At 40.7% G+C, this 23961-nt stretch overlaps 2 protein-coding genes across 6 annotated transcripts; one reads left to right on the top strand and one right to left on the bottom strand.

Annotated features, from left to right (window-relative positions):
• Window positions 1-5872: 5872 nt before the first annotated feature.
• Window positions 5873-13228, top strand: LOC139422798 (COP9 signalosome complex subunit 4). 5 transcript variants are annotated; one of them, XR_011635760.1, is made up of 11 exons: window positions 5873-6091; window positions 6653-6732; window positions 6884-7035; window positions 7149-7252; window positions 7380-7684; window positions 7878-8048; window positions 8152-8267; window positions 8775-8819; window positions 11609-11693; window positions 11949-12178; window positions 12314-13228. XR_011635760.1 is itself a non-coding variant. In XM_071174155.1 (10 exons), exons 1-10 carry the CDS (start codon window positions 6018-6020, stop codon window positions 12080-12082), a joined length of 1266 nt encoding a protein of 421 aa, XP_071030256.1. In that variant the 5' UTR covers window positions 5873-6017; the 3' UTR covers window positions 12083-13228. The 5 variants fall into 5 exon arrangements, 3 of the variants coding, with proteins under 3 accessions (XP_071030256.1, XP_071030257.1, XP_071030258.1); XR_011635761.1 differs by lacking the exon at window positions 8775-8819; XM_071174155.1 differs by having other exon boundaries at window positions 11949-13228.
• LOC139422799 (trypsin inhibitor ClTI-1-like) lies at window positions 13224-14120 on the bottom strand. The gene is made up of 4 exons (XM_071174158.1): window positions 13987-14120; window positions 13871-13896; window positions 13622-13731; window positions 13224-13372 (listed from the first exon to the last, which is right to left on the bottom strand). Exons 1-4 carry the CDS (start codon window positions 14036-14038, stop codon window positions 13327-13329), a joined length of 234 nt encoding a protein of 77 aa, XP_071030259.1. The 5' UTR covers window positions 14039-14120; the 3' UTR covers window positions 13224-13326.
• Window positions 14121-23961: the final 9841 nt, after the last annotated feature.

Here is a 23961-nt window from a genome sequence, read left to right as displayed (position 1 = left end):
ATGTGAGCTAAACAGAAAAAATATAAGTATAATTTTTAGAGATGACTAATGTTACAGGCCCAACTGCAACAAAAAAATACATGTAATTTTGTCCTTGAAACATAAACTACTCTTACTAGGGAGTGCCAATATGTCCGACCGTTGGCTCCAAAGCCAATACACTGCTTCAGCAATTCACTGATTACATACGTCATAGTTACTAGTCTAGACCCATGACGCAAACGGGTAAAAGAGGTAAGGGAGTTGGCCATCCTCAAATCGAACAGTAATCTGCGCCAGCTGGGCATGTTATCAAGGTAGCAATGATGCATCGTCCAGAAACAAAAATGTATTTTCCATCAAACATATGTTCTTATTGTCGATCCTTTTTTCATTGGGAAGGCAGAAAAAGCGTTTTTTTTAATCAAAAGCAATAACATTTGCATGTGAAAACATAATCCTACTCAATGTGGTTATGGTGTTATCCCTCTGGGCACAGACGTCAAATCAAGGTCTATTCCACGTTGTTTCAACGTCATTTAAATGAAGTGAAAACGACATTGATTCAACCAGTGTGTTCACAGGGGGATACTTTGTATTCCATGTTGTAAGAGCAGCTTCTTGGGAACACAGCAATTTATTTCATGAGGATAGGATTTACCATTGCTGAGATTTTTTTGAAGTGATCGGAAAAGGTCGAAAAGGTTGCGGACAGGTCATTGATAATCTGTTATCAATAAGGCACCTGTCTGAAATCTTAAATTCAACACTTTTTGTCCAATATTTCCACATAGGGTGGTCATATTGTTATGACATTTTCAGGGCTGGTGTAGAACACAGAGATGATTCAAATACAAGTAAAATGTATTAAATGAATATGCGGTATTATGCAAATTAGGTAGTTAATATGCTAATTAAAACAGTATGGAAAACATCATTACAGTAACTCAAGCCCAATAATTTAAGGTAGGGTGGTAATATAATTAACACATTCCTCAGTGTCCACATCACTAAGGAATTATTATGGTCCACACACACCCACACTGTCTTGAAGAAGGTACGACAACGCCTCTTCCCCCTTCAGGAGGCTGAAAATATTAGGCATTGGCCCTCAGATCCCCAAAAAGTTATACAGCTGCACCATTGAGAGCATCTTGACTGGCTGCATCACTGCCTGGTATGGCAACTGCTTGGCATCTGACCGCAAGGCGTTACAGAATGTAGTGCGTACGGCCCAGTACATCACTGGGGCCAAGCTTCCTGCCATCCAGGACCTCTATACCAGGCAGTGTCAGAGGAAAGCTAAAAAAAATGTATCAAAGACTCCAGTCACCCAAGTCATAGCCTGTTCTCTCTGCTACCGCACGGCAAGCGGTACCAATGCACCAAGTCTGAAACTGAATGAAAAAGGAAACAGCACACTGCTCTTGATAGTATCACCAATCTTTAATAAGCTTACGTATCAGCCACACGGCCTTCATCAGAGCTTTTGGGATTTTTTGAAAGTTACATCATTATGTGGATCTGGCCCCACCCACATCCGTTCTACACATCGAAGGGGGTTGGAGGCAAAGGAAAAATAAATAAGTGCTACCAAATATAACAATATGCATTTCATAAATATTACAAAAGTGTATGAATAAGGCGTATTAAACACATCTGTAAAATCTCAATGAGGACATAGCAAGTTTTCATTAGTCATAGGGTACATCATACGAAAAACGTCAGAATAACAAGAGACACATATTTCATGTGCAAATTCACAACATAACATACATAGGCATTTCATCATTAAGTCCTTTAGGAAATAATGTCTGGAGGGTGAAAATCCAAAAACATTCTCTTTTACTCAGAGTATTATTAATATCTCCTCCCCTGTCTGATATCTTAACTTTCTATGCCACAAAATCTAAAGGTGGAAATGTCATGCCAAGTCTGAAACTAACAGGACCATGAAAAGCTTCTACCCCCAAGCCATAAGACTGCTAAATAGTTAGTTAAATAGTTAACCAAATAACTACCCGGACTATCTGCATATACCCTTTTTACACTGACTTTTTTGATTCATCACATATGCTGCTGCTACTGTTAATTTGCTATCCTGTTGCATAGTCACCCTATTCCTGGTTATATGTACATATCTACCTCAATTACCTCATACCCCTGCACATTGACTCAGTACTGCTACCCCGTGTATATAGCCAAGTTATCGTTACTCATTCTGTATTTATTCCGTAAATTCGTATTTTTTAATTATTTCTCCATTTTTCTCTCTGCATTGTTAGGAAGGGCCTGTATGTAAGTAAGCATTTCACTGTTAGTCTACACCTGTTGTTTATGGCACATGTGACAAATAAATATGTATTGATTTTTAGCCTCCCACCAGGGTAACCTGGGACAGATAATCTAACCCCCTCAGTATATTGAAAGCAGGTGCTTCTGCACAGGTGTGGTTTTAGTTAATTAAAATCCCATCATGCTTAGTATCATGTATAACAATTTACAGTTGCCCAATATTTTGGCTACCATGGCTAGAATAAGAGATCTCAGTGACTTTGAAAGAAGGGTCTTAAAGGCGCATTGAAACTGTTCTGGCGGCTCATGGTGGCTCAATGCCCTATAAAGGCGCTCTATGCTGGTGTTTCCATTATTTTGGCAGTTACCTGTAGAGCAGTAAGGCTGAACAGTTCACAAAAATAAAAATTTTGGAATATAAATCAATAATTAGTTATTTGGTCACATTTAACCGCTGATGTAACAACATGTACATACAGTAGTCAATGTAAAAACACTGAATTCAGAATAGGCTAAACACCATCTTTAGCGTTCCCAGGCTGGGGCCCTGGGGCCTCTGCCCTCATGGTCTTGCAGGCTCTCTGTACCACACTGCTACTGTGACAAAGATAGAGAGATGGGCCACGTCTCAAATCAAATTGTATTTGTCACATGCGCCGAATACCACAAGTGTAGACTTTATCGTTATATGCTTACTTACGAGCCCTTTCCCACAAATGCAGTTAAAAAGTATACAAATTAACAAATATTAAAAAAAAATAGTAACACAATAAAATAACACAATAAAATAACTATAATGAGGCTATTTACAGGCATGCACCCTATTCCCTTTATATACAGTGGAAAGAAGAAGTATATGAACCCTTTGGAATTACCTGGATTTCTGCATAAATTGGTCATCAAATTTGATCTGATCTTCATCCAAGTCACAACAATAGACAAACATAGTGTGCTTAAACTAATAACACACACATTATTGTATTTTTCTTGTCTATGTTGAATATATCATTTAAACATTCACAGTGTTTGTTGGAAAAAGTATGTGAACCCCTAGGCTAATGACTTCTCCGAAAGCTAATTGGAGTCAGGTGTCAGCTAGCCTGGAGTCCAATCAATGAGAAGAGATTGGAGATGTTGGTTAGAGATGCCTTGTCCTATAAAAATGTTTTCACAAAATTGAGTTTGCTATTTATAAGAAGCATTGCCTGATGTGAATTATGTCTTGAACAAAAGAGATCTCAGAAGACCTAAGATTAAGAATTGTTGACTTGCATGAAGCTGGAAAGGGTTACAAAAGTATTTCTAAAAGCCTTGACGTTCATCAGCCCACGGTAAGACAAATTGTCTATAAATGGAGAAAGCACTGTTGCTACTCTCCCTAGGAGTGGCCGTCCCGCAAAGATGACTGCAAGATCACAGTGCAGAATGCTCAATGAGGTTATTAAGAAGAATCATAGAATGTCAGCTAAAGACTTCCATGAATCTCTGGAACATGCTAACTTCTCTGAGTCTACAATTCGTAAAACACTAAAAAAGAATGGTGTTCATGGGAGGACACCATGGAAGAAGCCACTGCTGTCCAAAAAAAACAACATTGCTGCATGTCAGAAGTTTGCAAAATTACACCTGGATGTTCCACAGCCCTAGGTATGTTGGAAGGAGCATCATGGTTTGGGGCTGCTTTTGCTGCCTCAGAGCCTGGACAGCTTGCTATCATTGACGGAAAACACAACCGGACAATGACCCAAATGCCTTCTGAGATGGCCCAGTCAGTCCTGAACTCAACCCGATTTGAGATGCTGTGGCATGACCTCGAGAGCAGTTCACACTAGACATCCCAATAACATTGCTGAACTGAAAGAGTTTTTTGTAGAGGGGAATGGTCCAAAATTCATCTTGACAGTTGTACTGGTCTGATCCGCAACTACAGAAAATATTTGGTTGAGGTTATTGCTGCTGGTTGAGGGTCAACCAGTTATTAAATCCAAGGGTTCACATACATTTTTCACCCTGCACTAGGAATGTTTACACGGTGTGTTCAATAAAGACATTAACATTAAATTGTTTGTTATTAGTTTAAGCTGATTGTTTGTCTATTGTTGTGACCTAGATGAAGATCAGATCAAATTATGTGGAAATTCACATACTTTTTCTTGCCTCTAGTGAAACTTTACCAGGGCACATAGGGTTCACATAGGCATGTATTTTGTCCGTCCTAGTATGATTCTTTAGAAAATACAGGGAATGGGGAGGGTGTTCAGATGTGTGTGTGTGTGGTTTTAGTTTATAAAAAAAAATGGCATTCTGCTGAAATGCAACAAGACATTTTCAGACAAAGAACACAGGGAATATGCTTTTGTCAAATTCAAACTATGGTTATTGTTAGTTGAGCACTATACTGTAATACTTGTGTTGTCCAGAAATATGACCCTTCCTGAAGCATTATGGATTATGATATTGTCCAAAGATGCCCCTCTTTTGTTCTATTTCATCTAAGGCCCTAAAAATTGTCAAGCACTACTGCCACCCTAGTCATAGACTGTTCTCTCTGTTACCGCACGGAAAACAGTACCGGCGTGCCAAGTCTTTGGTCAAAAAGGATTCTTAGCAGTTTGTACCCACCAAGCCATAAAACTGCTGAACAGTTAATCCAATGGCTACCTGGACTATTTGTATTGCTTTTTTTTCACACTGCTACACGCTGTTTATCTGTTCACTTTACCCTTACATGTACATATTACCTTAATTACCACACTCAACCTGTACCCTGCACATTGACTTAGTACTGGTACCCCTGTATATAGCCTCGTTATTATATTGTGTTACTATTTTTATTTAGTAAATATTTTATTAACTGTCATACTTTTCTTAACTGCATTGTTGGTTAAGGGTTTGTAAGTAAGCATTTCATGGTAAGGTTGTATTCAGCAAATACATTTTGATTAGATTTTTTTTAACCTTTATTTAACTAGGCAAGTCAGTTTAGAAGAAATTCTTACAACGACGGCCTAGGAACAGCGTTTTAACTGACTTGTTCAGGGGCAGAATGACAGATTTTTACCTTGGTAGCTTGGGGATTGGATCTAGCAACCTTTTGGTTACTGGTCCAATGCTCTAACCACTAGGCTACCTGCCACCCGATCTAAGTGTCTGTCCCAAATAGCACTCTATTCCCTATAAAGTGCAACACTTATGACCAGGTCAAAAGTAGTGCACTACATAGGGAATATGGTACCATTTGAGTTATAATTTAAGAGCTAACTTTTTACCTTTCAGCTGGCAATTACTCTTGTGCCTTGTCACATTGTTTGTTTTGGCATGCAGTCATTATTTTCTCATGTCTCATTTAGTTGTTCAGATACTGTATGGGCTCTATCTATCTTAAGGTGTGTTGTGTCAAGGTTGACCAATATATTTTTAAATCACACCTGTGTTAATTAACATAATAAAATGACAGCTGCCTAAGCATAAAACGTGACAAGGCACACGAGTCTAATTATTTGGAAAATACAGACACGAAAATAACTTTTTATTCAGTAAAGCGTTGTTAGACGTTGCGCTGTTGCGTAGTAATATCAGAAAAGTCTAAAGAGCAAACGAATATCTGTTTTAGAGACCAACGTCTAAATCTGCTGTACAGATCTGTTACAAGTCTTGGAGGACCTTCTAGGCGTTCCCTGTGTAGCTTGGACAGCATACCCTCTTGTCGGCTGATAATTCTCGTTGACACTTCGTCGGAGAAAATGGCGGCTGGAGTGAGACAGGAGCTTGCTCAACTTATGAATTCAAGCGGATCTCACAAAGATCTCGCTGGAAAGTATGTATTGGCTAAAATGGAGGAACATATATGTGCGTGGAGATCTACATTACTTTAGACCTGAGTGTGACGTTTACAGTGAATTATAAAAGTGTCAATGAGCAGCCCGCCGATGCTAGTTATGCTAGCTAGCAATAGCTATTAGCATCACACTGCGGCTAGCATAGGTTAGACGTTTTACCGGTACTGTATGTATCTAACGTTATCTACCGGTATGTTAGCTAATGTTAATTATCAGCAAGCTAGCTAGACAGTGTCTGGATAAAATGATTGCCAAATATATTGTGTTGTCAACAGTGTGCACTAGTCGATTAGCTACAGTTTAGTTTATTAACGTCAGCTAGCTATGGCTTTTAGTAATGTAGATGGCTAACTAAATATAGCTAGCTAACTGTAGTTGGCTTTTGATTTGATGTGTGTATTGATTTGCATTTGGTATTGCAGGCTTACTATTCAATTTCCATTGTAATTGAAAATAATTGTGAATTCTCAAGTCATGAATATCATTTTTCATTTAAGATAGCTAGCTAGCTAATACTCCCCTTGTTTGATCAATTGTAGATATCGACAGATTCTGGAGAAGGCCATCCAATTCACAGATGCAGAACAATTGGAATCATTAAAAGCATTCGTCGAAGCAAGTACGTATCCTGTATAAAGTACAGGATGGAATAAATCCTGCTTACCATTTACTCACCTGTTACATAAAGTCCCCCTTTTCCTTTGTACAATCATTACTCATAAATCACATTACTGTATATCCTTTCTAACTAATCCTCTCCTGTCCTGCAGTGGTCAATGAGAATGTCAGCTTAGTGATCTCTAGACAGCTGCTGACAGACTTCTGCACAAACATCCCCAGTCTTCCTGACAGCACAGCCAAGTCAGTTTACCACTTCACACTAGAGAAGATACAGCCCAGGGTCATCTCATTTGAAGAACAGGTGAGTACTGTGTACATTGCACACACCTGGTTTCCCAGATCTAGCCTAGAGACTGGTTTGAAATAAATAACACAAATGTCTACCCTATGTTTAAATCCCATGTCTACCCCCAGGTGGCCTCCATCAGACAGCACTTATCCACCATCTATGAGAAGGAGGAGGACTGGAGAAACGCTGCTCAGGTTCTAGTGGGCATTCCTCTGGAGACAGGACAGAAGTAAGTCAATTTACTCCAGTGTTTCCCAATATAATGTTGCGCGACTCGCCGGGAGTGTACAATTTGGTTCTAGCTGAGCACTAACACGTCTGATTCAACTTATAAACCCTCTTGTCCTCTTGGTCAGGCAGTACAACGTAGACTATAAGTTGGACACTTACCTGAAGATCGCCCGTCTGTACCTGGAGGATGATGACCCTGTTCAGGCCGAGGCCTACATCAACAGAGCCTCTCTGCTCCAGAACGAGTCCACCAACGAACAGCTACAGGTCCACTACAAAGTGTGCTACGCCAGAGTGTTGGACTACAGGAGGAAGTTTATCGAGGCTGCACAGCGGTACAACGAGCTCTCTTACAAGTCCATCGTCCACGAGACAGAGCGTCTAGAGGCCCTGAAGCACGCTCTTCATTGCACCATCCTGGCATCAGCAGGTACCTGCCACTGGTTTGTCTATTGTCTTTCACAACCTTGTGAAAGGCGTGTAGTCAAAGCAGCTCTAACTGTGTCGTTGCTTTTTTGGCTCCAGTTTTTTGTTGCACTATATTTGGACTGCAAGGTATTAACAGTAAAGTTCACTCTCCCTCTTCCTTCTCTCTTCTCCTTCCCTCTCCTCTTTCTCTCCAGGCCAGCAGCGCTCCCGTATGTTAGCCACCCTGTTTAAAGACGAGCGCTGTCAGCAGCTGGCGGCCTACGGCATCCTAGAGAAGATGTACCTGGACCGCATAATCAGGGGGAACCAGCTGCAGGAGTTTGCTGCCATGCTTATGCCCCACCAGAAAGCCACCACTGGGGATGGTCAGTCTCCCAACTCAGCCTCTCTCCATAGTCCCTAGTTATTTAATTGATTGTGTAATAAGAAAATATGCTCTGCTGCATTACTGTGGGATTCTGTTTTTAGGCTCCAGCATATTGGACAGAGCTGTTATTGAACACAACCTGCTGTCTGCTAGCAAACTTTACAACAACATCACGTTTGAAGAGCTAGGGGCGCTTCTGGAGATCCCTCCCGCTAAGGTAAGATGGATTTCAACATACAAGACTCAGCAGCACTTTCACAGGCGTACGTTTTTTTCCCGGAGGGGTGTAGGTAGGTAGGTAGGTCTAGGGTTTTGGTAATGCGTCCTTTAATTTAGTGTATTTGTAAATGTTGAAAATCAGGTACGTTTTAAACAATTCTTTAATTTGTTATCAAGAATGATAGTTGGTGTATATATCATATCATCTTATTCCTCAAGACGTTAAGTATCTGATGGAGAAAATCACTTTTCAGGGAAAGAGTTCGGCATGTAATTTATGATGAATGTAGCGTTTGAGGGCATAACCAACACCTTTAGTACGAGAGGTTGAAGTTAAAAAAATAAAAAAACGATTTATAGTATTTTCACAGACATGCAGTATTTATCCCAAAATATAAACAGAATAATATTTTGTGGTCTGTTATTATGAAAGTTGAAGTGTCAGTTTTAAAGCAGCAGCATTACCTAGAAGGCTTGTATTTTGAATATACATGTTGTTGTGCAGGACGATTATCTCCATGGTGAGGTCCCTGGTTACAGATGCAGTCTGGTAGGGAACATAATCACTACTTTACTAATGAATGGGGTGTGAAACCAAAAATACACAACTAAAATACAGTGAAATAAAGCCTTGTTGGCTCTCTCTCTCTCGCAACTTCTTGGTTGAAGATAGAGGTAATCAGAACGGAATGTGCACTCCCCTTATAATACCAGCTAAATGCTGTGGCTGATGTTTTTGTTAACGTAAAGGGTGTCCTTGTAATTCCTAAAGACTCATATTGTGTCATATTTAGGGAAGTAGGCTACTTCGGGTAGTGGGATTGGGGATACATTACTCAGAACCATGTGAAATTGTGGTCTTATTTGATGATCAAGTTGATAAGGGGCACCTAGGTAAGACATTGATCTGTAATTTATTGTCTCTGTGGTAAGTAGTAAATTAGGTTTCTACTGAAAACAAACCTTGTACTGTACAAATAAATAGCCCGTGTTGCAATGATTGTTAAAGTTTAATGATACAGGCATTAGAAAGGTAGCTTAGTATTTCTGTTCTATCATCATGGAACAGCGCCAACTGAATTCCACCCTATTGTGTATTTAGTTTATTCTTATTACCCAGTCATTTATTGCATGCATATCTTATATCCCACAGTATGTTTCAAGTACAGAATGTTTCTGTTGCTATTCTCCCCAGTATGACTTTTTCAACTCTGCTGAATTGAAAATATTGTAGAGTTAGCTATGTGAACTACTCATTGGTTTGTGTGTTAGTGCACTAGGTTACAATGTCCAAATAAAGAGTAAACCTATGAGATATTTGTTGTTGAAAGATTGTGAACTGCATGTCTGGTTACAGTGGACTTAGTGTACATATTGAATTGAAAAGTGGGATGGTGTTAGTCAATTATAACGGGAGTGAGACACTACACTACAGTTCTCCATTGGGCTGGGTTAGACCAAAAGACATTGTAATTTGTAGGTAATGCATACATTTACTGCTGACGCATAAAGGTAACTGCCAAAATAAAGGAAACGACAACTTTAAGGACATTGGGAATAGATTCTACAAGTGTCTGGAACTCTATCGGAGGGATGCGACAACAGTCTTCCACGAGAAATTCCATAATTTGGTGTTTTGTTGATGGTGGTGGAAAACACTGTCTTGTTGCCGCTTCAGAACCTCCCATAAATGTTCAATTAGATTGAAATCTGGTGACTGACACACGCACACAATTTAAACCCCTATGCTCCTTTGGGAACCCGCTTTCAAAGTCAGAGATCTATTCTAGCCATGGTATACATGACCCTAAGCATGATGGGAAGTTCATTTCTTAATTAAGGAAACGTGTGTGGAAACACCTGCTTTCAATATATACGGAACCAAATGTAAACACAACATGTAAAGTGTTGGTCCCATGTTTCATGAGCTGAAATAAAAGATCCCAGAAATGTTCCATATGCACAAAAAGCTTATTTCTCTCAAATGTTCTGTACACATTTGTTTATATGTGTGTTAGTGAGCATTACTCCTTTACCAAGATAATCCATCCACCTGACAGGTGTGACATAATCAAGAAGCTGATTACACAGCATGATCATTACGCAGGTGCACCTTGTTCTGGGGACAATAAAAGGCCACTCTAAAATGTGCAGTTTTGTCACGCAGCACAATGCCACAGATGTCTCAAGTTTTGATTGAGCGTGCAATTGGCATGCTGACTGCAGGAATGTCCACCAGAGCTGTTGGCAGAGAATTGAATGTTCATTTTTCTACCATAAGCCGCCCCCAACGGCATTTTAGAGAATTTGGCAGTACGTCTGACCGGCCTCACAACCGCAGACCACGTGTAACCACGCCAGCCCAGGACCTCCACTTCCGGCTTCTTCACCTGCGGAATTGTCTGAGACCAGCCACCCGGACAGCTGATGAAACTGAGGAGTATTTCTGTCTGTAATAAAGCTCATTTTGTGGGGGAAAAAATCATTATGTTTGGCTGGGCCTGGCTCCCCAGTGGGTGGGCCTATGCCCACCCATGGCTGCGCCTGTCAGGTGTGAAAGATGTAGATTATATGAACTGTAACTCAGTAAAATCGTTAATTGTTGCATGTTGCCTTTTTAATTTTTTTTTCAATATATTTCATTTACTCATGTTTCCTGTATTTTGGCAGTTACCTGTACATGTTGGCTGTATTGTGAAATATTACAGTAGTTATGTACACAGACTAACTAGCACTTAACAACACTTGTCGTATTGGCCTGAAATGAATCTGACCATGTTTCACTGGCCTGATCCAGAAACAACCCCTAGTACCTACCACTACCCACTTCATGGGGACCTGAAAGGATTGTACCATAAGCCAGTGATTCTCAACTGGTGGGTTGTGACCCAAATTTGGGTCGATTGGTCAGGGGTGTCTGAGTAAAAAGAAAAACTAAAACCAGGTAGAAGTTGTGTAGAAATGATCATGAACCTGCATTTAACAAAATATAAGTTGATTTCAATATGTAATTATTGACAACAAAAAAGGTGGGAATGTTGTTCCCTTGTCATATAATTGCTACATTTACTATCAATATAGCATAAAAATACAAACATTCAGATTGTATTTTGAACCTCAAAAAATTGGGTCAAGACTGAAACAACCTGATTCAATTTGGGTCCCGAAGAAAAACCAAACACTACTTAGCAATATGGTTAATAGCACATGAGGCTACGGTTGTTTCTGGACAGGGCTGTTAACTTGTTACTGACATGTTCCTATGTGTAGTTGGTAGTATAGTGTGTGTGCCATGGCGATGCCAGTGAACTATTCCTGTGTGTCTGTCCTTGTCCCCAGGCTGAGAAGATCGCCTCCCAGATGATAACAGAGGGACGCATGAACGGCTTTATTGACCAGATAGACGGAATTGTCCACTTTGAGAGTGAGTACTTAGCCGTATTTACAGAAGGCTATACCCACTGCTCAGTTAGCTCTAGGAGGATGAAATGCCTCTCTCTAGGCTAGGGCCTGGTTCCTCTTGGTTAATTCCTGTCAGCGTAAGATTCCATGGTTCCTTTTTAAGTTTCTGCTTTTCTAGCTAATGTAATCCTATGCTTTTTTAAATGTTATTATTAAAATGTTATTTATTTTCAATTAGATACCTAACCCTCTTTCTCCCTTCCTCTCTGTCTCTCAGCACGGGAGCCCCTGCCCACCTGGGACAAGCAGATCCAGTCTCTGTGTTTTCAGGTGAACAACCTGCTGGAAAAGATCACTGCTGCTGCTCCTGAGTGGACAGCCCAGGCCATGGAGGCTCAGATGACCCAGTAGACTGACTGACAACCCCTGGCCTGGAACACTCCACATGACCACCCACACCAGGCACACCACCTGGCCTGGAACACTCCACATGACCACCCACACCAGGCACACCCCCTGGCCTGGGACATCTCACATGACCACCCACACCAGGCACACCCACTGGCCTGGAACATCTCACATGACCACCCACACCAGGCACACCCCCTGGCCTGGGACATCTCACATGACCACCCACACCAGGCACACCCACTGGCCTGGGACATCTCACATGATCACCCACACCAGGCACACCCACTGGCCTGGGACATCTCACATGACCACCCACACCAGGCACACCCACTGGCCTGGGACATCTCACATGACCACCCACACCGGGCACACACCCTGGCCTGGGACATCTCACATGACCACCCACACCAGGCACACCCCCTGGCCTAGGACATCTCACATCACCCCACACACCAGGGCACACCTGGCCTGGAATACCCCACACACCAGGGCACATCTCACATGGCACCCTACTCCCTATTCACTATGGAGGGTGCGATTTTGGCTGGGTTTTGTAAGATCGTACTGTACTGAAGACTGCAAACACGAAATTGTTCAGTTGAAACCAGCTGAAGCCAAATTCTGTTGTATTTTGGCAGGGGTTAATAGAGCTTAGCCGAGTGCCCGGCCTTAGTAGTGGTAGGGGAAACACTGGCCACTCCTCCCCACATTCTCTCTCTCTCTCTCTCTCTCTCTCTCTCACTGTCTCGCCCATTTAAGTGTGAGACATGTTCCAATCTGGTACTTCTCTAGCATGTTTCTCAGAAGAAGGCTGCTGTATATTATGCTTGGAGTTTACCATTCATCTTTCTAGGACTAATAAATGGATACTTGAATCCATAGGCTCATCAAGTTACCAGTGGTTGCAATCTCATATATACTTTGATTTCATGTAATACAAACCAGAGAACGTAAACACTGATGTCCCACGACGAAGGTGTTAGTGATTCTATTTGAAATGTGAAAGACACACAGGCCATGCCTACCGCCACTTAATTTGTTGCTGTATTCTTGTACAATGATTTTGTTACATTCTGTTTGGAAACATTTTGTCAGACCTGGAGTGCAACTTCAACAAAGAGATGAATAAATCAAAAAAGAAGTCAGTGTACATGTTTTATTTCTTCTGAATAATCATCTCTTTTTCATCACTATTTGTGTTTCAGCCATGGTTTATACTGTTGAATTTGCCGTATCTGACTTCTTCAACAAGGTCCATGTTTGACAATAAGTATCTTCTTCCTGGTTTCTCTGCAAGAGAAAAAATGAATTGCAATTTCCTTAGACCCTGTCAGTATAAATTACATTGTACTCTCAACAGTTTGATTGGAATCAGCAGGATAGAGATAGTCAGCTTATAGATGAGGACTTGCATATAGTAATCGGGTAACATAAGGTTCTACAACTAGATTTAACCATGTACTTTCTTTATAATCAGCATCCAGGATCCAAACAACTCCTTTTATAACAACAATGACTGATAGTGTTTCTTTGTTGTACCTTACTGTGTCACACAACACACACTCGTTGGTGTAAGTGACTCCGTTGGATCCACACACAGGCTCAAAGTGGAAGGGACAGCCAGGCTGCTGATAGTTGTAGCACGCTGGCTAAAGAAAAGATGTTTAAGTGTTGTGAGCTTTGTCTTTCCGCCCAGTTTTAATCCATTTGAATGGACCATTATGATCAGTTACACAAGAAAAACTAGTTAACTCTTTGTGTCAAAATGTGAATAACTGGATACATTACCTTCTTAAAATTTGCCCCCTGCACATCTGATGGACAAAACATTGTCATTGATATAGTAACATAACATTAACCATACATACTAAAAGTACATTTCAATGGTGGAGAAGTATGCTTACTTGAGAGGCAAGATATGATGAGAAGAAGGAAAAAAGTAGGTTTTCCAGGCATATTGGCAACTGCAGTAGTTCGCTACAGTGAGTGTTTCTCCTAGTAATAAATGTCTATATACTCTATTAGTTTTTTGGGAAACTTCAATGACCTCATTTCTGGCCAAAGTCCCCCTTCGGTTCTATTGACAGTGACACACATTTTTGGCTCTGGTCTTAAAACAAAATGTCAAACAGTAGCACCATGCAGATATCCAAGCTCTTGTGAAGACCAATGTTGAACATTACTATTGTTACAACCACACTCCCTGTTCATTCATTCAGCTAGCTGTTATGATGTCTCTTCAAGGCAATATTCAGAAGGACAAACCATAGTTTTGTACTTATTGAGTATGATCATGTCAGGGGAAGACAAATCACACACAACAGATGGGAACATTTCAAACAGACCTGCATGGTAGGGCTCTGTTTGACAAGTCAATCATTCATTTATCTCTAATGGGCTCTCTACAGCTTCATCCTGTCCACACGTGGTTTCCATAGTTTCTCACTGACTTTATCTGGATGACAAACCATGAGTAGCTAGTAGTCCTATAGTTATCATTACCAGGTTAACCAATACATGTGTTCAGTGCTTCACCCTGGCCCGAGGTGTGTTGGAGTTATGTTGATGCTCAGAATATATTTTACTGATGATATACACTTTCTAGGAATTACTGAATGATCAAGCCACAATGTATGTCCCATTTTAGCATTTCTATAGGATTCATATTAACAAATCGGCAAAAACATCAAGAAAATATCATTCAAAAGTAAAAACGTATTCAGGATACCGGAATTCGATCTCAGATTTTTTTCTTCAGATCTCTGACGCCATCTAGAGGAAAACACATGAATACCACAACACACTTTTTCATTTTCGTTTTTGCCTGAAACACTTGACCTACTCTACTGTACAACGATGACCCATACCACAAAGTACTAAAATGACTCACTGTCTTACACTTATAGTCAAACATTACTTTACACAGTAAGGTTCAAGTGTCAGTAGGTCTAAGGCTATGTAATCAGGTGCCACTACAGTTTCCACAGAACTACGGGATATTCAGTGTATTGCTCTGTGAAACATTAACAGACTTGTGGTTGTACCTTAGCTCAGAAGATCCCCTGCTCCTTACGTAGATCTATGTCTCTTTTCAGCTGACAGGTAGAGCACAGCTGACACCACAAGACGGCACAGAAGTCCCCACACAGGGAGCCTTGGACACCAAACCAAACAAGACGCTTAGTCCAGGTCAGGAGAGAGACAGGGAGAGCGTCATCATACATACACCAGAGCCTGTCCATCTGATTAGAATGTTTCATGTGACAGAATAACAGACCTAGAGCAGCCTATGACTGTTACAGTATAAGCTAAGTGAAAGGAACTCACCCTAATGTTGTGTCTGGTGCGGTACATGGTGCGCATGTCCATGGAAGACCCACACAGACAACACTCATCCATATCACTGGCGACAGAGCAGCACAGACATGGGAAGCACCAATAACCACAACAAGGAGGGAGGGAGGGAGGCAGGGAGGGAGGGAGGGAGTAAATGAGAGGGGGGAACCATCAATTGAATATGGCAATTTGTTGTTTACTAGAATGTGCTGTTTTTTCACTTCAAACACAAATGCCACAATTGAACCTGACTCTAACCTTTAAAGGACAGGAGGCTGAGACTAACAGCATCGGTGTCAACACTACATAGAAAGCCTTGTTACTGCACAACAGTGTCCTCATCAGCTTACATAAAGAACACCTTTGCATAGACAGTATTGCGTGCATATGGTACTGTGGGTGTACTGTGTACATGTGATCAGTAGAAGTTACCTCTCCCTACTACAGTGACTATGTCCTGGGCCTTCTACTACGGTAGAACATGCAAATCACTCCATTTGTTTGTATTGAAATGCAGAATCAAATGGATTATTCTTTCAGCTTTGTAAGAAATGAATCCACTGGTGCCAAAATGGTCTGATTGTGATATTAAAATGTATATACTGTATATACCATAGATATAAAATGTATTAATATGTAGTATACATAGTACTTCACAAATAAGTCAATACAATAGGTCAACATGTGATTCTATGCTTTATAATGTTATCAACTTTAGTACTGCTATGTTACCAGATTCAGTGTCTGGGTTCAAATATTTACTGAACAAAAATATAAAAGCAACATGCAGCAATTTAAAAGATTTTACTGAGTTACAGTTAATTCAATTCACCTGTGTAATTATTGATCATGCTGTTTATTCAACTTCTTGATATGCCACACCTGTCAGGTGGATGGATTATCTGGCAAAGGAGAAATGCTCACTGCCTGTTCACCCCGCTATCATCCAGAAGGCGAGGTCAGTACAGGTGCATCAAAGCTGGGACCGAGAGACTGAAAAACAGCTTCTATCTCAAGGCCATCAGACTGTTAAACAGCCACCACTAACACTGAGTGGCTGCTGCCAACACACTGACACTGACTCAACTCCAGCCACTTTAATAATGGGAATTGATGGGAAATGATGTAAATATATCACTAGCCACTTTAAACAATGCTACCTTATATAAATGTTACTTACCCTACATTATTCATCTCATACGCATACGTATATACTGTACTCTATATCATCGACGGTATCCTTATGTAATACATGTATCACCAGCCACTTTATACTATACTATGCCACTTTGTACTCTATATCATCGACGGTATCCTTATGTAATACATGTATCACTAGCCACTTTATACTATACTATGCCACTTTGTTTACATACTCATCTCATTTGTACATACTGTACCCGATACCATCTACTGTATCTTGCCTATGCTGCTCTGTACCATCACTCATTCATATATCCTTATGTACATATTCTTTATCCCCTTACACTGTGTACAAGACAGTAGTTTGGAATTGTTAGTTAGATTACTTGTTATTACTGCATTGTCGGAACTAGAAGCACAAGCATTTCGCTACACTCGCATTAACATCTGCTAACCATGTGTATGTGACAAATAAAATTTGATTTGATAACAGGGATGTAAACAAATTTGTGCACAACAATTGAGAGAAATAAGCTTTTTATTCTTATGGAACATTTCTGGGATCTTTTATTTCAGCTCATGAAACATGGGACCAACACTTCACATATATATATATATATATATATACATATATTTTTGTTCAGTAAAGTTAAGAGATTCACTACTGTCCACTATTCCATTTTCCCATCAGAGTTGTGTTTCCATCCAGTTGACTTGTTGCAAATAAAATAATTTTTGAGGTTAAATTCCCATGTACCGAATAGAAAATACAAGTTAAATGGGTTTCCATGGCATTTTCAACTCGAGCCCTACTGTCACTAAAACTATTACGTAACTATAGCTTTTGTGCCCACTCTGGTATGGGCACGTGCTCTCTAGCCAACAGCTACAGTTGAGGTATATACATGATGAGATTACTATAGACAAAAGTGCGAGATTGTTTTTATCGGTCAAATGGCAGCCAAGCATCGATCATCATGCCACCAGAATAAGAACCTCAATATTTATTGAAAGGAGCGTCAACCTAATCCCTGTGCACTTTCACCACCCTTTAAAGTTCATCTTAATTTATATAATCTGTAACCTTATTTAACTGCATGTTTTCCCATTATGTTGTGACATTTTGATCCGACATGTAGGCTACTTTACTGGCATAAAAAGGCTAGATGGAAACCTGCTTAATATCAAGGCATTTTGAAGATGCTGGAATTATATTTTAAATGAAGGTGCGCATGCCTACAATATATGTCACGCCCTGACCTTAGAGAGACGTTTTATTTCTCTATTTGGTTAGGTCAAGGTGTGATGTGGGGTGGGGTGGGCATTCTATGTTCTGTTGTCTATGTTTCTTTATTTCTATGTTTTGGCCGGGTATGGTTCTCAATCAGGGACAGCTGTCTATCGTTGTCTCTGATTGGGAATCATACTTAGGTAGCCCTTTTTCCCTCCTTTCAGTGTGGGTAGTTGACTTTGTTAGTGGCACTATAGCCCGCTTAAGCGTCACGGTCGTATTGTTTTGTTGGCCACATTAGAAATAAAGTAATGTACGCTCATCACGCTGCACTTTGGTCCACTTCTTACGACGCCCGTGACATATTTAGGTTATATTGAAGTGTTAGGTTCACAAGGAATAGCCGCTCGGGAATTGGAGAGATGTGTAAGCTTTCCTGAATAACTGGGCATGCCAGGAGTATTTGTATTTATTAAGGATCCCTGGGGTCCAGCAACATTAAAGCAGTTATATACAGTTTAAAATATTACATTACATTTCATAGCACTTTTCACAACACATTAAGTGTGTTCCCACAGGCCACTACTCTACTATCACATATCTATAATTCAAGGTCCATGTGTGCACATGTGTAGAGTGCGTGTCTTATCATTTGCACAGTTGAAGTTGGAAGTTTACATACACCTTAGCCAAATACATTTAAACTCAGTTTTTCACAATTCCTGACATTTAACATTTAATCCCTGTTTTAGGTCAGTTAGGATCACCACTTTATTTTAAGAATGTGAAATGTTAGAATAATAGTAGAGAGAATGATTTATTTCAGCTTTTATTTCTTTCATCACATTCCCAGTGGGTCAGAAGTTTACATACACTCAATTAGTATTTGGCAGCATTGCCTTTAAATTGTTGAACTTGGGTCAAACGTTTCAGGTAGCATTCCACAAGCTTCCCACAATAAGTTGGGTGTGACAGAGCTGGTGTAACTGAGTCAGGTGTGTAAGGCCTCCTTGCTCGCACACGCTTTTTCAGTTCTGCCCACAAATGTTCTATAGGATTGAGGTCAGGGCTTTGTAATGGCCACTCCAATACCTTGACATTTTGCCACAACTTTGGAAGTATGCTTGGGGTCATTGTCCATTTGGAAGACCCATTTGTGAACAAGATTTAACTTCCTGACTGATGTCTTGAGATGTTGCTTCAATATATCCACATAATTTTTCATCCACATGGTGTCATCTATTTTGTGAAGTGCACCAGTCCCTCCTGCAGCAAAGCACCCCCACAACATGATGCTGCCACCCCCGTGCTTCATGGTTGGAATGGTGTTCTTTGGCTTGCAAGCCTCCCCCTTTTTCCTCCAAACATAACGATGGTCATTATGGCTAAACATTTCTATTCTTGTTTCATCAGACCAGAGGACATTTCTCCAAAATGTACGATCTTTGTCCCCATGTGCAGTTGCAAACCGTAGTCTGGCTTTTTTATGGCGATATTGGAGCAGTGGCTTCTTCCATGCTGAGCAGCTTTTCAGGTTATGTCGATATAGGACTTGTTTTTACTGTGGATATAGATACTTTTGTACCTGTTTCCTTCAGCATCTTCACAAGGTCCTTTGCTGTTGTTCTGGGATTGATTTGCACTTTTTGCACTAAAGTACGTTCATCTCTAGGAGACAGAATGCGTCTCCTTCCTGAGTGGTATGACAGCTGCGTGGTCCCATGGTGTTCATACTTGCATACTATTGTTTGTACAGAGGAACGTGATACCTTCAGGCGTTTGGAAATTGCTCCCAAAGATGAATCAGACTTGTGGAGGTCTACAATTTTTCTTCTGAGGTTTTGGCTGATTTCTTTTGATTTTCCCATGATGTTAAGCAAAGAGGGACTGAGTTTGAAGGTAGGCCTTGAAATACATCCACAGGTACACCTCCAATTGACCCAAATTATATCAATTAGCCTATCAGAAGCTTCTAAATCCATGACATCATTTTCTGTAATTTTCCAAGCTGTTTAAAGGCACAGTCAACTTAGTTTATGTAAACTTCTGACCCACTGGAATTGTGATATAGAGAATTATAAGTGAAATAATCTGTCTGTGAACAATTGTTGGAAAAATTACTTGTGTCATGCACAAAGTAGATGTCCTAACCGACTTGCCAAAACTATAGTTTATTAACAAGAAATTTGTGGAGTGGTTGAAAAACGAGTTTTAATGACTCCAACCTAAGTGTATGTAAACTTTCGACTTCAACTGTATGTGTTTCTGTGTCCGTATGTGTGTCTCTTCACAGTCCCTGGTTTTCCATAGGTTGTATTTTTATCTGCTTTTAAAATCGGATTCTACTGCTTGGATCAGTTACCTGATGTGGAATAGAGTTACATGTAGCCATGGCTCTATGTAGCACTGTGCGTCTCCCATAGTCTGTTCTGGACTTGGGGACTGTGAAGAGACCTCTTGTGGAATGTTCTTGTTGGGTATGGGTGTCCGAGCTGTGTGCTGGTAGTCTAAACATCGGTACATTCAGCATGTCAACACTTCTTACAAAAGTAGTGATTAAGTCAATCTCTCCTCCACTTTGAGCCATGAGAGATTGACCTGCATATGTCAATAGTAAAGATTTAAAAAGTTAAGGGGCCTAGACAGCTGCCCTGGGGAATTCCCAATTCTACCTGGATTATGTTAGAAAGGCTTCCATTACCTGTTAGACAGGTAACTCTTTATCCACAATATAGCAGGGGTGTAAAGCCATAACACATACATTTTTCCATCAGCAGACTATGATCGATAATGTCAAAAGCCGCACTGAAGTCTAAGAAAACAGCTATTATTAGCAATTTCTCTGAGACAATCATCAGTCATTTGTGTAAGTGACGTGCTTGTTGAATGTCCTTCCCTTTACTAAGGGTTGGTAACAGGCTGATTGGTCTGCTATTTGAGCCAGTAAAGGGGGTTTTACTATTCTTGAGTAGCGGAATTACGTTTCTTCCCTCCAGGCCTGGGTCACACACTTTCTAGTAGGGTTAGATGGAAGATATGGTAAATAGGAGTGGCAATATCGTCCACTATTATCCTCAGTAATTTTCCATCAACATTGTTAGACCGCAGTGGCTTGTCATTGTTGATAGACAACAATATTTTTTTCACCTCTTCCACACTCACTTTATGGAATTCAAAATGACAAGGCTTGTCTTTCATAATTTGATCAGTTATACTTCAACGTTTAGTGTCAGTGTTTGTTGCTGTCATGTCATGCCTAAGTTTGCTAATCTTCCCAATTAAAAAGGTAATTAAATTAATTGGTCATATCAGTGGGTTTTGTGATGAATGAGCCATTTGATTAATTGAATGATGTAGCTGAGTTTGCCTTTTTGCCCAAATTTTTATTTAAGCTTTTTACTCAAATGTGTTATATAATTCTTTATGTGATTTATCTTTGTTTATCTATGTGGCCAAATGATTATAGGACTTGGGAGAATAATGATTTGCAACAGACAGCACATTCAGTATCAGAAATAAAAATACAGCCAGACTGGCCTGCTACTGTGCCTTTCTGTGTCTTTGATATTCTTTCATGCTCAATGATGCACCTGGCCTCTCCACTGCTTATCAGCTATTCGTATTTGTTCTTGTGAATTCATATTGAAAATGTATGCAGTTTTGAATGCTTTTATGGGTAATATATTTCTAGTTAGCCTATTGCATATCTGGACAAACGATCCACCTACCACTACTGTCACTATGAATGGTGGATAGAGGGCAGGATAGACCGTTAGACTGGTAGACTATACTGACCTGTGGTATAGTAAAAGTGAGCACACGGAAAAGCGTAGTGCAAAAGGGAAGTACCAAAACACCTTGATATAAGGGCGGTGCATACAAGCAGATGAGGAAATGTTGCTAGGTTGGAAGAAATTATAAAGTAAAACCTGCAAAAGAGCAGATGTAAACCAGTGAAAAAATGCACTACCCTCCCTGTGCCCAATAAAAAACCACACAACCCTCCCCTGTGCCCAATAAAAAACACACAACCCTCCCCTGTGCCCAATAAAAAACACACAACCCTCCCCTGTGCCCAATAAAAAACACACAACCCTCCCCTGTGCCCAATAAAAAACACACAACACTCCCCTGTGCCCAATAAAAACCACACAACCCTCCCCTGTGCCCAATAAAAAACCACACAACCCTCCCCTGTGCCCAATAAAAAACACACTACCCTCCCTGTGCCCCCCAAAAACCACACAACCCTCCCCTGTGCCCAATAAAAAACCACACAACCCTCCCCTGTGCCCAATAAAAACCACACAACCCTCCCCTGCGCCCAATAAAAAACACACAACCCTCCCCTGCGCCCAATAAAAAAACACACTACCCTCCCCTGTGCCCAATAAAAAACACACTACCCTCCCCTGTGCCCAATAAAAAACCACACAACCCTCCCCTGCGCCCAATAAAAAACACACAACCCTCCCCTGTGCCCAATAAAAAACACACTACCCTCCCCTGTGCCCAATAAAAAACACACTACCCTCCCCTGTGCCCAATAAAAAACACACTAGCCTCCCCTGTACCCAATAAAAAACACACAACCCTCCCCTGTGCCCAATAAAAAACACACTACCCTCCCCTGCGCCCAATAAAAAACACACAACCCTCCCTGTGCCCAATAAAAAACACACTACTCTCCCCTGTGCCCAATAAAAAACACACTACCATCCCCTGTGCCCAATAAAAAACACACTACCCTCCCCTGTGCCCAATAAAAAACACACTACCCTCCCCTGTGCCCAATAAAAAACACACTACCCTCCCCTGTGCCCAATAAAAAACACACTACCCTCCCCTGTGCCCAATAAAAAACACACTACCCTCCCCTGTGCCCAATAAAAAACACACTACCCTCCCCTGTGCCCAATAAAAAACACACTACCCTCCCCTGTGCCCAATAAAAAACACACTACCCTCCCCTGTGCCCAATAAAAAACACACAACCCTCCCCTGTGCCCAATAAAAAACACACAACCCTCCCCTGTGCCCAATAAAAAACACACTACCCTCCCCTGTGCCCAATATAAAACACACAACCCTCCCTGTGCCCAATATAAAACACACAACCCTCCCTGTGCCCAATAAAAAACACACTACCCTCCCCTGTGCCCAATAAAAAACACACTACCCTCCCCTGTGCCCAATAAAAAACACACTACCCTCCCCTGTGCCCAATATAAAACACACAACCCTCCCTGTGCCCAATATAAAACACACAACCCTCCCTGTGCCCAATAAAAAACACACTACCCTCCCCTGTGCCCAATAAAAAACACACTACCCTCCCCTGTGCCCAATAAAAAACACACAACCCTCCCTGTGCCCAATAAAAAACACACTATCATCCCCTGTGCCCAATAAAAAACACACAACCCTCCCTGTGCCCAATAAAAAACACACAACCCTCCCCTGTGCCCAATAAAAAACACACAACCCTCCCCTGTGCCCAATAAAAACACACTACCCTCCCCTGTGCCCAATAAAAAACACACTACCCTCCCCTGTGCCCAATAAAAAACGCACTACCCTCCCCTGTGCCCAATAAAAAACACACTATCATCCCCTGTGCCCAATAAAAAACACACAACCCTCCCCAAAGCAAAAAACCCTCACCTTTATCATACCCTGTTCAAAGGCACTTAAATCTTATGTTTTTCACATTCACTCTCTGAATAACACACATACCCAATCCATATCACAATTATCTCAAGGCTTAAAAATCGTTCTTTAACCTGTCTCCTCCACTTCATCTATACTGATTGAAGTGGATTTAACAAGTGACATCAATAAGGGATCATAGCTTTCACCTGGATTCACCTGGTCAGTCTATGTTATGGAAATAACAGGTGTTCATAATGCGTTGTATACTCAGTGTATGTACTCTGGTACCAGATCTGTTTGTGTTGTCTGCCAACTCCATAAAAAACATCTTAAAGGAGTTATCCATCAGTGACAGAGTTGACAACAGACACTTAAAACAGACATATTTTTTGCCTCTAAAAATAAAAGTTTAATACAAATATTTGTAAAATATGGAAAATTATTTATTTGAAAATCCCCAATAAAAACATTACCATTCTATAAGATCTTTCAGCACTCTGACGGAGTTTGTTAGACA

The sequence above is a fragment of the Oncorhynchus clarkii genome, chromosome 12 (assembly GCF_045791955.1).
Source record: "Oncorhynchus clarkii lewisi isolate Uvic-CL-2024 chromosome 12, UVic_Ocla_1.0, whole genome shotgun sequence".
Classification (NCBI taxonomy): domain Eukaryota; kingdom Metazoa; phylum Chordata; class Actinopteri; order Salmoniformes; family Salmonidae; genus Oncorhynchus; species Oncorhynchus clarkii.
Note: the sequence above shows the minus strand (reverse complement) of the source record. Positions and strands in the feature narration are given on the sequence as shown.

Coding starts and splice junctions, on each gene's coding strand:
- LOC139422798 (XM_071174155.1), top strand. CDS start 6,018: ATGGCGGCTGGAGTGAGACAGGAGCTTGCTCAACTTATGAATTCAAGC. Junction 6,092..6,652: donor CACAAAGATCTCGCTGGAAA/GTATGTATTGGC, acceptor GATCAATTGTAG/ATATCGACAGATTCTGGAGA. Junction 8,049..8,151: donor GAAAGCCACCACTGGGGATG/GTCAGTCTCCCA, acceptor TTCTGTTTTTAG/GCTCCAGCATATTGGACAGA.
- LOC139422799 (XM_071174158.1), bottom strand. CDS start 14,038: ATGCCTGGAAAACCTACTTTTTTCCTTCTTCTCATCATATCTTGCCTC. Junction 13,732..13,870: donor AGGGGGCAAATTTTAAGAAG/GTAATGTATCCA, acceptor TCTTTTCTTTAG/CCAGCGTGCTACAACTATCA. Junction 13,373..13,621: donor GTGTTGTGTGACACAGTAAG/GTACAACAAAGA, acceptor TTTCTCTTGCAG/AGAAACCAGGAAGAAGATAC.